General features: G+C 41.3%; 1 protein-coding gene across 2 annotated transcripts in view; it reads right to left on the bottom strand.

Moving 5' to 3' along the window:
- SFMBT2 (Scm like with four mbt domains 2) overlaps positions 1 to 14,287 on the bottom strand; it is a 93,425-nt gene that overhangs the window by 55,732 nt on the left and 23,406 nt on the right. For both annotated transcript variants that reach the window (XM_065743778.1, XM_065743777.1), the window contains exon 4: positions 1,978 to 2,066. In XM_065743778.1, coding sequence (XP_065599850.1) covers positions 1,978 to 2,066 — 89 coding nt within the window. The remainder of the gene's footprint in view (positions 1 to 1,977; positions 2,067 to 14,287) is intronic.

Genomic DNA, 14,287 nt, shown 5'->3' with positions numbered 1-14,287 from the left:
AGCAGCTGCATTGTCAGGCTTCTCCTTGCTAATGCAGGGATTAGAGCTTTTTATTTTTCTTTCCTTTTTTTCCTTTTTTAAAGCAAGTTCCAATTCTTACTCAATTTCTTACTTCCAGGGTTTCAAGAACAGCACTAACAATCACTCCGAAAGTTGAAAGCACTGCTTCTCAAAGGAGATGTTAAGCACAGGCAAAACGTATGAAAAAAATCAGCACAGTCCTTCTTCTTGTGTGTGAGGTTCTTCTGCTTCTATTTAATTCAACAATATATACCTCTCACATTTGGATTTTTGTTTTTGTTTTTAATGTTAACTCTGCAAATCAGTGTCAGCCCAGGTCACTTCCTTCTCTGGGTGGCCAGGAAAAAAGCCAAAAACTAAAAGGAATAGGAAGCCTTATTTTCCTTTTTCAAAAAAGCTCTCTCATACTGACTTTTTAAAATAGTCAAATTTTGAAGTGTACCCAAATTTAACTACATCCCTTTTAAGTCAAAAATACAAAATGAGAATTTGGTAAGAAAAAAAAAAAGACTTAAATTAACTAAAACTTTATCACATGTACACTTTTAACCAGACCTATGATTAACAGATATTTCTCAAAATAATATATCTGCCATTATGAGCTACTCCTCTACTGCACAATCTCTTCAAATGCTATTTCATGGCAAAATGCACTCTTAAAATGTTGTAACATAATAGAAATCTACCTAAATTCTGTGTTTTTTTTTTCCTCTCATACACTGCTTCATTCCAACAAAACATTCTTTAACGTCAAGTGGTGGTGTAATGATTTACCTTATTAACACAAAACCCTGACCAAAAAAATGCAATACTGCTTCTCTGATTTGTGTGCTAAATTCTAAGCCAAAGGGTTGTCACTTACTCCTGAGAACTCAATGGTTAAGATTAATAATTGGCTTGCTTGAAATATTAACATTTACCATAATTCAAGAACTCTTTATATTCAGAGCTAGCATGTTAAAAAATATGTATCACTGCATATTGATTTAACAGTATAAGAACAATCTACAGCACTCAGGAACAGCAAATCTGTCGACAGGGGGGTAACATACATTGCACGACACAGACAGCACTAAGCACATATATCACATACAACATCAGAAGAGGGTGAGAAACTGTTAGAAGCCAAGGCAGTGAGCTCTTTCTCTGCATTTCTGCCTGGAATCTCCTATTTCGCTACCTGCAGAACCACAGAATTGTTTGAGTTGGAAGGGCCATCTATTCTACCTCCCCTGCAATGAGCAGGATCACCTACAGCTCGATCAGGTTGCTCAAAGCCCCCTCCAGTCTGACCTTGAATGGGAACGGAGAGGTTCCTAATGGCATTGGTATACACCAGAAATGGGTGCCTTCCCCATGGAAAGGAGGACGAGCCCTGCATCCTCCATTTGAACTTGAAACTGTGAAACACTAAAATCTCAAGTGTGCCCCAGGTGCAAGTCTCCCTGCAAGCATACTACACAAGCCAGGTTCTCTGCTATATGGATGCATCTGCAAAAGCAGCCTCTTCTTATTTAGCCACCAATGTACGAGGTCACCTTACCCAGCTTCCCTTCTAAACATGACTGCTGTCATTAGGGAGCTATCTCTATATGGAAAATGGGACTAGATGATCTTGGAAGTCTCTTCCAACCTCGGTGATTCTACAATTCTATACACACATAAATCTGACAGTGCTTCCCATCAACCTACCTACACCCATCTCCAATCTGTGGGCGGTCTCCTTCACCTCCTGGCATATGAATACCCAAATTTCTAAGTACCTTCCAGCCTAGAAGCAAATAAAATACCCCAAGGCTCAGTCATAAACGGAGCCAGCAGAATCAAGGTAATGTTGCTCCTAACTTTTGCCCAGCTGTGGACACACAGATATTTCAAGCCCTGGGGAGCACAAGCACTGCTGCAGCATGCACACCACGAGACACTATCAGATAGAAACTGCAATCTAATACATACGCCTTCCAGTAAATTTGCAGGTGCAGTCCGGGCTCCAGTCAAATCGTGGATAAGAAACTCTGTCCAGTCCACATATTTCTCTTTGATTGCTGCAGAGGATGAGGGAAGAAAAGAAATGCTCAGAGCAGCAGACTGCAATGGACTTTTTGTGTGCGTTTTAGAGAGAGCTCCTGAGGACTTCTCAGCTCAGAAGTTTCAGGTACAGTTGCAATCCTGATCAGAAGAAAAGATGGTTCGTTGTCCAAGTTGCTTGAGCAACCCAGACACAGCCATGCTATACCTCTAAAACACAGGAAGGTCACACCCTGCTGCAGTGACAGGGATTTACTACCCATTCCATACTGGCTATAGCTTGTATACTAGTTTCCTGCTTCCCACATAGGCTTAGAAATGCTTTATAAAGTCTCTTTCTATTTTTAATGGTGATCTGAGAAAGAAAAAAATCTGTTCAAACTTTTCAGTTCCTTGACAGGGCAGCTATTGACTCTTTCCCCCTAAAAGCAGAAAATTCAAGCCTGAGATTATTGTACATGAGTCACCGAGTCAATACACTTATAAAGAAGTCTTAAATTATTGCCCAGAAACTTCTACTTCATGTTATAAATATTTTCATTAATTTTTGAGCTAAACGTTTTACGTCTGTGAAACTTTAGGATCTTTTGTCAACAAAGTTACATAGGATTTAACTAAAAAGTATAAGTACTGCCTCTAGAGTTCAAATTTTGGATCAATTACTGTTGAAATTAGTGGAATACCGGGCACTCAAAAGCAATTCCACAAATCTCAGCTGCAGAAATTCAGACATGTTTCTGGACGCACTGTACCTCTGCAAACCCAGAAGTCAGACTTCAATTCCACCTGTCTGAAAATGAGAATTAACGTTTTGACCTCCCCCCAAAAAACTTATTTGCATGCTTATACAATCAACAGTGATATAGATAAATTAATTGCACCTACACCTACAGCAGGGAAAAATCACAATCATTTGAAAATTATGACATTACTTCCGAACAAACAACTGGTTTAAAGACTACTACTCCACAGAGGAGTCGAGGAAGGGCTGTAAATAAACCTACATAGCTCCAAAAGAATTACATTACAGCAGCCCTGGTGTTTTATCAGAAGAATCTGAGTCCTTGCTTAACAGTTTAGAGAAATGCTGTATTAATCAACCATGAGCAACCCAAATCAAAGCACTCTGCACACAAATCAGGACAAGATTCCTAAACAGTTTAGAAATGCACCGACTAGACTTACGAGCTCTTCCCAAAGATGGCAATGTTCCAGCAATACAAAATCTGAGGTCAGGGACTCCACCTGAAGCACAAGCACATCCAGAAGTGCTCCAAGTAACTCAACTCCTCAGGAAGCCCCAATACTCCCACAAAAATTTGACCCAACTCACAGTGAGCAGATCAACCCAAGGTAGCTCATTCTCCTGCACTGACTACTTCAAAGAAAAAGGCAATTTATTGTCCTCTTTGAACACCTGCAACTTGCTTCCTCCAATTACGGGGATGTTAGGTTGGTGGGTGGTTAGGTTCAGTGTCCACACACAGAAGGTGGATCACAGCCTGGACATGAACATGAAGTCCAGGAAAAGTTAGACGGCCAGGCTCAAATGGATGGATGCAGAAATGGGTAAACATTCCTACAATTACAGGGCTTACAGGTGCTACACACCCCACAACTAGGGATAGCTTTTACCAGTGCTACAGAGGAGCACGCAGGCTGAGCACAGATTTGATATTGAGATGATGAAGTGTTCTGTATATGTGCACCCAGCACACAGGTGTTCATCAGCAGTGGCCAATATGAGTGCCTAGCAAACACTCGCTGCCTTTAGGGGAAAAGTAAAACACAATCCTGAGCTGACTAGCAGCAACTATCCCCCCCAAAGTTGCTATTTATTTCCACAAACACATTCCAGAGACACTGAAATGAGAAGGAGTTTCAACTAAAGAAATCAAAGTCCAGCACAAGTCAGGGCTGGCAATACTCACACTGATCCTTGGCAAGGCTCCTGCAGACCTCATCTCCACTTACACGATATTGCCTCAAAACCAGGAAAAATGCTCATGCTTGAGCTCTCTTCCTGTCTGGGTGCTTGACACACTTGAACTTTGACTCAGATTTGAATTATAGCCTAAATACCTTATGCAATCCATGCCGTTGGCCATGGCAAATGGTAAAACACATGCCCAGCAGATCTTACTTCCTGAATTGTGCCTCTTCTCCAAAAGACAGTTCTCCCCATGTCACTCAAACCACACATTCATACATCTAAATGACCTTGCAAGTGCATTTTGATGTACTTAAAGTCAGCAAACTTTAAACTGCTGGCCGTGAGCATCTATAAAATAACATTTAAGCTAGTCTGGAACTGCTCTAAATCTTTTGCAGCACCAATTTCATATGATTTCCAGGAGATTTTTCATCTTTATATTACTTAAGATGAAGGAACAGGATGAGAATAAATGGTTTTTACACGGTGCTTTCACTCTCGACACTCACAATGTACACACCTCATCAGTTCTGTTCACCTACATTACAACAATAAACAAGTTTAATGTTGGCATCAGTGAGAAGACAGTAATGGCCATAATGAATGGGACTGGAGTCTTTCATTCAGACTTTTGCAAAACACACCGGGTGCATCAGAGAAGGGTGCAAACCAAACTTCATTCTGGCTCCTGCCCACTAAGTTGTCAGCCTAGATTTTAATGCCAGAGCTTCATTACTAAGGAATGACCAAAACCAAACCAAACCAAAACAAAACAAAAACCCTGCAACTCTGGTTCAAACTTTCAAAGCTGGCAGGAGGGATGAAAAATAGGATTTTCAAAGTTGACAGCAGATTTCAGAAACCTTCATTTCCAGATGCCCAATTTGAGATGTCTCAGCAATGCCAGATTCACAGATCTTGCTGTCTGCCAATACCTCTCAGAGAAATACTTTGTCCTCTCTAAGACCTGAACTGCAGAGCCTTTGGACAACTAAATAGAATGGGAACCCTGACAACATTTAAGTCTGGATTACAGGCTTCTGAACTCCAATAGAGACAAGATGATCTCAGTTTTCAGACAAAATAGCTGGAAGACATACTACCCCAATCTCTAAGCGGTTTCAGAACCATCCTCCCGAAACAAAACCAGTATGCAGTGCTTTGCTTCATTTTCATCTTCTTTTGCAATGCAGATAAAGGGACTCTGGAAACCTCTGGAAGAGAATGCACTGGAAGTTTTAGGAACAGGATTTTGCAATATATTTTCTGTGCCTGTAGAGCACGATCAGGATACTCAGTACTGCAGTGCAAATCACAACAATGCAAATATTAATTTCCAGTAGTAATGAAGTGAGTCTGAATCATCATGAGAAAGCCTTTGAGGACCAAGCAAAATGTTAAACAAGAGTATTTAAACAAAAGGTAATCTACAGGGTAAATGAGAATAGCTGGCAGTGTAATGCACGGGTGCCCACCCTGAGCATCCACCTCAGGAAACAATGGTGCACCTCTGCTGCATCTGACCCAGTGTCTGTCAACTGAAGCACTGATTTTAAATTGCTAATTCACATTTTGGATCATTAGCTATAGGAAAAATACCCAACGAGACTTCTCCTACTGCAGATATGCTGGATAAACTCTGTTTTTAGAGCCTATCTTCAGCCAGTTGTTGGATAGGACGAGGGATCATAGAATAACTTAGGTTGGAATGGATCTTGAAGATCACTGAGCTCCAGCTCCCTGCCGTGGGCAGGGTTACCAACCACTAGATCAGTCTGCCCAAGGCAAGAATAACTTTTATATTTTTTTATAAAAATGAACCAGGAGTGGTCCACTGGGCTCAGACATCCATGTTTTTTCTCCCTTTCAGTGGATCCATCTTCCAAGAAGACCGCTTCAGAGGACTTTCTAAGGAGAAGGAAACACAAATGAAATAGAGCAAAAGAAACCTCATCATTAAATACCTTCAAAGGGACTCATTTCATGCAGAGAGTCAAGCTGTTGTACAAATACCAAAACCCACAAAGAACAACGTGGTCACTGAAACTGCAGCGATTTATAACTGCACAGTTGTTCTCACACTATTTCATTCCACTCTGGCTCTTACAGAACTACACAGACTCAAAAGATGACCAGAAATCTTCACAGCTGTTTTAAGTCTTCGGTACTTTTATGTGGATGATATGGGTTTAAACATTTTTGCAACCAGAGAAGCCCATGCACCTGGACGAATTTTATCAGCGAATTAAATCCTTTTTCCAAGCAGAGATGAATACTCGTTGCACATCCACCTCTCCCTCACAAAGAGCAGCTTGTTTGTGATAATGGCATCTTGGAAAGAGACTCTGTCTGCATCACAACACAGGACCTAATAGGCCCAATGACATCTGAGGCATCTTAATTACACTGGGGTAACTTTGGAAGTTGTATCCTAAGCAGTATAGGCTTCCTTGACCAAGGCAGAAGTAATAGTCACACTGACTAGTCCCACAGAGCATGACGCTTTGGTGCTCTATGAGGACAGAACATGACTGTAAGTCTCAACAATACTACGAAAAACAGACCCATCTTAGTGCCAGTCCCATGGTCCTGTGTAGGGTTGCTTGAGCAGAAAAGTGAGGAAGGTGAAGTCATGCAATGGTCTGAGACCCTGGGGGACAAGTGCCTTCAAATGTATCACTGGGGAAATTATTCGAAAGAAGCAGTGAGAGGATAGCAGAAAAAAGACTTGACTTAGTGTCCCCACTGATGCAAAGGCCACAGCATGGACTGAACTGAACAATTAAACAAGAAATAATCCAGAGAGGAGCCAGGCATTAGTAATGCCCTCATCGTAGGAAAAGCTTAAGAGCTTGCATGATATCAGACACCAGTATAGCCCCAACACCAGGCATGTATGATCCCAAGTGACATTCCAAAATGCCAGTGCTCTCCTAACAACTCTAGCCCAGAGATGTGTTGGAGCCTCTTTCTCTGGGGATGCTCAAGACCCACCTGGATGCCTACCTGTGCAACCTGGGCTAGGGAGCTGCTCTGGCAGGGGGTTATACTCAATGATCTCTAGAGGTCCCTTCCAACCCCTATAATTCTGTGATACTTTTCATTCCAGGTTTAGGAAGTGGCATCACAAACATGTTTGGAATAGCAGCTTGAGCACGCAGATGTGCCTGCTCCCTCTGGGCTGAGTCCAGTTCATCTTGGATCCAGAGTGAGTGAGTGGGTAGATGTTTTCACACCTCTGTGGTTCCAAGGCCAAAGACTTTAAAGAACATCTTCCTGCCATAAAAATGGTACAGAGCCACTTGCCTTAGAGCAAGGCAGCCCAAAATTGAGGCCAGATCTGTGCACTGCTTGGCTGAGGCATATCTCTGCTCAGCTACAGTCTCTGTAGCATATCAGAAACAAATACAAAGTCATCCTGCCTCCCCCAGTGAAAAACACTCATTTAAGAGAGCATCTTCTAGTCTGTTTGGTATTACAGAAGATACTTAAATTAGAAAGAAAAAGGATCCTTCTACATTAAGATTCTATTTATTTCTGCAGAAGCAATGGCACAGGTTATAAAACTGAGCTCCCTTCCACAGGGCTGAACTCCATAAAAAAAAGGACTGCACGCAATATCCAACAAATAGCAATGATTCTTCCCACTTTGTTCCCTATTTGATTCATCTTGTCCCCAACCTCAATTCTTACGTCCATTCCTCTTGCCACCTTTCAGCTCCCTGCCATTTTCTCACTTTCACTCATTCATCTCATTTTCCTGACCAAATGACTATGGGTTGCTAACCCCAAAGCCAACCTCAGTGCTGCTTCAACATGCCCGGTGCTTAATGTGGAAAGGACCTTCAGGACCATGTGCCATGCACTGGGTTCTCCCTATTTTTCACTATTACCAGCTCAAACATGGCCCCTTCCCCTTGTGCTGTGCATGCTGACCTCAAAATCCATGCAAACAGAGGGCAAAAAAGTGCACAGCACTGCAAACCCTGCATCACCACCTTCCCCATAATTGTGCTAACCATGCACCTGAGAACGGCCGCTTCCACCCTCTGCTCATTCAACCACATAATGTCTGTGCCCTGCTTTAGCCACAGCGTATAATGGGTTCAGATTTATCTGCCTCTCTAGAGAAATAAGAGATTAAAAGAACATTTACAGTCCCATGAAAGCACTGAGCCATAGGCACTCCATTCAATGCGTATGAGACACTATTATCCCATTACCAACTCTTGGGATTTTATCTAGTCTTTAATAGTTGCTCTTTTTCATAAAGCCACTTCTCCCAGAGTCATGGGACCATACAAAATCCTCGTATTTTTTCCCTCCAAGAACACGGGAGTGCACTGCAAAACACAAGGGGGGAAAAAAAACCACCTGAAATCTGAAAGACTGGCAGGAGCAAGAATTTGAACTGACACGTTCAGAAAGAAAGAAACTGTTGAACAAATACCTCACTGAGTTACAACACCAAGATAAGCTACTTCTCCAACAACCTTTATACATCCCATGGATATTTATACTCTCCTGAGCTCCAAGGGAAGAGAAAAGAAGCATAAGGAGGAGAGAGCCAAGACTGTGCTTCCACCAAACAGGGATCACTGAGCATACAGAATGTCGTTACTTCAAAATAATTAATTGCATTCAGTTGTATACCTGCACCTTAACCACTCATTCCTACAAACACGGTGTCCAGTAAATGGTAGAGGACCCACAGCACTGTGAATGATGCCAGAATAAAGGGCCAAAGACATGCTAAAAGCTGAATCAGGAATTCTACGTATTAAGGAACAAAATAACTACTTATGCCAAACCTACATGCTGAGCAGGCACGTGCCACCAGTAAGGTGATACAAAGCAAGTAATAGCATCAAATTATGCTTATGTTTTCTTCTAAGTAAGAAAAGAATCATTATACAAAAAAGATTTTGCATTATTTTTATTTTCATTACCCAGGATCTTACCAGTATTTCCCTTAGAATGTTCCCTTCATTACCCAGCAGTCTGCCAGTATTTCCCTTAGAGAGTCCCCACTGACATCTAAACATCAGTTTCAATTTTCTTGTACATGAACAAGGAACACAGTCTTAAATAGCTTTATAGAATGGTTTTAAATCTTTGGGATAAATCTGTTAAATAATACCACTGTCATTGTGGTAACTACCACTATTAAAAATTTACTTCCTTTCTAGGAATAGAATGAAAAAAAAACTGGTTAACAAGAGGAACTACAATCAGACAAGATCCAGGCAATTCTTATCACTGCAGTACAAAGCAAGCTAAAACATCAGCGTTTCATGAACAATACACTTCTCAAGTATTTCAGGATGTTCAAAAGTTTATGTGTAAATAATACAGAAATGCAGTTTTCAAAAAAGAACACGCTGCACAAGAAAAGAAAAAAAAAACCTCAATATTTTTAAAATTGTTGTAATATATTTGATGACACATTTTAATCAACATCTAAACACAAGGTCTAAGTATGTTACAAAGGTCTAAACGATGGAGTCAAAATGAGATGTCATTATATCAAAACAACATAGAACGCTGAAAAAATTTTCTTTAGGCTTCACCCATCAAAACAGTTTGTCAAAACTGACATGTTCCTACAAAATATTACCATTTTGATGAAACAGCATTTTGACAGAAAACAGTTGGATCCTAACATTTTCAGTCAGCAAGCTGAACTACATATCCCTGTGCACCAAACTGCTGGTGGAAATGGAGCAGGGATGCAGGCACTGCTCCTTCATGGAAAGCAGCATCCTCTGCTACGTACCCTGCAAAGCCCAGCACAACCCCTGTTGGGCATTTCCAAAATGCAGTAAAATTTTAAAAGCTACGTAGAGGTTTCATGACATTTTCCATGGAGATGACTGTTTGCTTTCGGTTCTTTTGTGGAATACCCTGGAAAAATCCAGATGTGGCTGGAGATGCCTTCAAACAACCTTTTTTATTTAAAACTTAAAACCATCTACTGCTCCCCCGCCAGCAGAGTTTTGTGATTTGAATCAGATCACAAAATGATGAAATTGAAATTTGGGTCCCCCAAAAAAGGAAAAAAGAAACCATAGATGAAAAGCTGTTGATCTCGCTTCTAATGATGCAGCCTTATATTTCAAGGATATAAAATTCAGAGCTGAGATACCACCTTCTAGACATCTGTCTCAAAAACTGAAAGCCTTCAAAGAAAATATTACACAAGGGATTTTCATGAAAAAATGGAAGATATAAACGACTGTGTATCAAACAATACACACGTGTTCCCCTCTACTCGGGGAGTATGCAGCGGAGGCATACAGAGATGATAAAGGGCATGGAATGCCTCTCTTCTGAGAAGAGGCAGAGAGACCTGGGGCTGTTCAGCCTTGAGAAAAGAAGACTCAGAGGGGATCTGATCCACATCTATGAATACCTAAAGAGTGGGAGGCAAAGGGACGAGGCTGGACTCCTCTCTGCAACGCGTGGTGACAGGACGAGGGGAAATGGTCACACACTGAAGCATAGGAAGTTCTGCACAAATGTGTGTAGCAACTTCTTCACAGTGCAGTGACGGAGCACTGGCACAGCTGCACAGAGAGGTGGTGGAGTTTCCTTCTCTGGAGATGTTCAAGACCCACCTGGACACCTACCTGTGCAACCTGGGCTAGGGAGCTGCTTTAGCAGGGGGGGTGGACTCGATCTCTAGAGGTGCCCTCCAACCCCTACAATTCTGTGATTCAAAATACATTCCTGGAGTCAGCAGTACATCATGGTCCCATCCATATGCATTTATAGCAGGTTCATGGATGAAAGCATGATGGAATGGGTCACTCCTGTATCCTGCTGAAGGACGATGATTTAAGCTACTGATTGATCTCCTAGCTCTTATAGCTCTAAGTTATCTTCCTCTTTAAAAATATATCTGAAAATGTGAACTTCTTATTAATCTTCTTTGTTTAGACTGCAAAAGCTACTCAATGGGACAAAAATATTCTGTATGAACTTTCTAATTGCCTTCAAAATCTCTGGCATGCTCCATTTTTCAGGCTACTGAAAACTACACAATCCCATTCCTAAGTAATATCCATGCTGCACTTATTATGATTTTGACCCAAGAAAAGGTCAATGTGCAGACTTTAACCTTTTGTTTACACAAATTTGCATGCAAGAGCATTCTTCAATTAGAAAAAGTAGTAAAAACAAAGAAAGGCACAAACATTTCATGTGCTTTACATTCTCACCTTAAAAATCCCCTTACTGTGCAGTTATATTGAATTTCAGTATACTGTCATGGCTATCTGGTGATGATTCAAGGCATTCAGAAATGATCCACTTGCATTCTCTTAAAACAAGCAAAATCATGGAAAAAAACCATCTCACTGTTCACAGAAGACTTTACTTCCTAACATCCCTTAGTCCTTCGCAGACATATTATTCCCCTTGGGTTTCTCTATTCCTTAATTAACTGCTCCCTTTATAACAATAATTAAATAAGAAAAAAAAAGTAGTGGGTGGCTTGGGAGTTGCTTTTTATTTTTGAAGTTTGCTCTGGTCCATGCTACACACCCAATTCAGTTGTAGGAATTAACAGAGGGAGAAGAAAAAGAAGTGGATGTGGGATGTTATGGGAGAACAGTGCGCACGTGCAGATGGGGCAAGTGGATGCTATCACACTGGAGTTATTTCTCTGAATGATGCCAAGATCTTAAGGAAATAATTCCATTTACTCACTGCAGCCTCAGAAACGTGCTGTTCAGCACACTGTGTTTTTACCTAGCAAGAGATGGTGGAGAATATCCCTGGAGATGTTAAAAAAAACGTTAGATATGGCACTGAGGGACATGGGTTAGTGGACGTGGTGGAGATGGGCTGATGGTTGGACTAGATGGTCTTAGTGGTCTTTTCCAACCTTAAATATTCCATGATTTTAAGAAACACATTGCAGGAGGGTTGCCACCAGTTACTGCTGAGGCATTTCCATGCTGTAGGCTCAGCTGTCTTAGCTTCAAACATAACATTATGGAAACAAACGCTCTTCTTCAGAGCCCACTGCTATGGCTTTCTACTTACAATGTCCAAGATCAGAAGAAAAATTTGCCTAATAAATCCCAACAACAGCATGGTAACCCTTGTGTCATTAATCTGCACAGCTTACCTTGACTGATTGAGTCAGTGGTCTCAGGTACCCATCCTGCATGCAAGCTGCAGTAAACGATCTACTCATAAGTACAGTGATTAATTACTCTCCCCTAGTTAAAAAGTCAATAATCTCCTTGCACTGCACTGCTTAAAAGAAAATAAAAAAAGGAAAGGCATGATAATGAGAAGCAGCTCTGCTCTATCCATGTGGCATTATCTATCAACTGCAATCAGGCTAAGTACATAAAGGACAGAAGTAAATACAGAAGTAAATTTATCAATTCTGTTTGTACTAAAATCATAGGAACACTAACAGTCAAGTAGTCCAGCTCCCCTGCATTGAACATCCCTTCGTTGTGAGATGTCTTCACATTAAGTAGCAATGCACTACTACTGAGGACCACTGGGATGCAGCACAGCTCTCCTTTGGGAAAATGGGAACTGTGCAAGAGGGAGAACCAGAGAGTGTTACAGAGGACAGGGAAATTCACCTCTTTCCATCTTTCAGGTTTGTGGGAAAGCAACCAATTAATTCACCTAGTCCTCAACACCTATAAAAGTCACCTACTGCCACCCAGACTCAATGGGATGCTATTCAAGGATTCAGCTTTTTCAATCATTTGCAGTGAGTAAACCTATTTTTAAAATGTTTTTACATTAACTTCATCTGGAATGCTGTTGTGAAACCTTGTCATCTAGGTTAGGTACCAAACATGAGAAACAGCTCCATTACACTGCCACCAACTGGGAATGGTAGCTGCCTGGCAACTTACTTGGGAATACCAAAGTTTCTCCAGAGGAACATTTTAATTTGGGCCACTTATCTGTTCTCCCATATCTGCAGGCACAAAGGCTGATTATTCTGATTTTGCTATAGCATCCAATATGGTAAAAGAGAAGTGTTTTATCTTTTGAATACCCATGTAATCATTAGGAGGGAACCTGCCTTATAACCACAAAGGTTCTATCAGGCCTGCAGAATTTCTTGCCTTTGCTTTTACCTAAACAGAGATTGCATCCTTTTTATGTACAGCAATAACACTGCTCTCTGCCCAATTCAATTCCAGGTAGAAGGTAACTAAATCTCATTTAGAAATTAACCAGGAATGGCTCGCTTAAATGGTCTCACACACGTACACACACAGACAGAGCTGCTGGGAGGCATTTCTGAAAGCCAGGCAAAGCCCAGTATCCGAAAGCTCTGAATAAACCATATAACCATGGGGGTTCCTCATCATTAGTATCAATGTCCATTAGGGTGACGGCTCACTGTGAAAATAAGCATCCAAACTCCACGATTCTTGCCACTTTAACCCCACGCCTCCACATGCATTCCTTGATTACTTTTTCCTCCACTTGCATTAAGTGCTGTGCTCAATGCACAGAAGAGATGTTTCATGCAAGATGAGACCTCCAACTCCCAGTCTTCAGATCTAAGAGTCTTAATGAACACTTTGTCAAATCAGGAGTTGGGGAGCATTCAGGGAAGTGGGGAACCTGGTAAGTTGATTGTAATTTTGAAATCCATTTTCATCCCACAGAGATTAAAAAAATAGATAAGGATTCTGTTTTCCAGGTAAAATCATTACCTTAGCACAGAAGGTGCACAGAAGTGGTCCAAGCAGATGCTCAGCTGTTAGTTTTTTCCAAGCTTTATCTGGGTGAAAATTAAGATGTGAAGTCATCTTTGCAGATACCTTGTAATAAAGTCCAGATTTCTAAGTTCCAGCAGCCACTGGGGAGGATGTATGCCAGCTGTTTGCACATCAACACTTTGATAAAGCCTACATACAGCACTTCATATGCTTTCTGTGCATTCATTCCAGAAGAACAATGAAGGAGAAGAAATGCTCATCCACAAAGCAAACTGTAGTAGCTTTTGGATCCATCCCCACCCAAGTTTGCTCCAGAACCAATAGCCATAAAGTCATCAGCTGGCTTTGTACCCTGAGTTAATATCTCTGTCCACCATCAGGTACACAGTGGACCACGTCAACAGCTACTAATGGGACTCTCACATAACACTGCATTGCACAAGCTCCCTCTAATGTTAGAAAGCAAAGCCTGTGGAGGAAGGGAGATTTGGAGGCCACTTGTTCTAGATGTGAACTCCTTGGCTTGTCTTTGCAAGTGAACACAAGAGGCACTTTTACATCCTGCCCTGTTCCTTTGGGATCTCATACTCCA

The sequence above is a fragment of the Cyrtonyx montezumae genome, unplaced genomic scaffold (genome assembly GCF_038088225.1).
Source record: "Cyrtonyx montezumae isolate F1298 unplaced genomic scaffold, pur_monq_1.0 scaffold_3, whole genome shotgun sequence".
NCBI lineage: Eukaryota > Metazoa > Chordata > Aves > Galliformes > Odontophoridae > Cyrtonyx > Cyrtonyx montezumae.
Note: the sequence above shows the minus strand (reverse complement) of the source record. Positions and strands in the feature narration are given on the sequence as shown.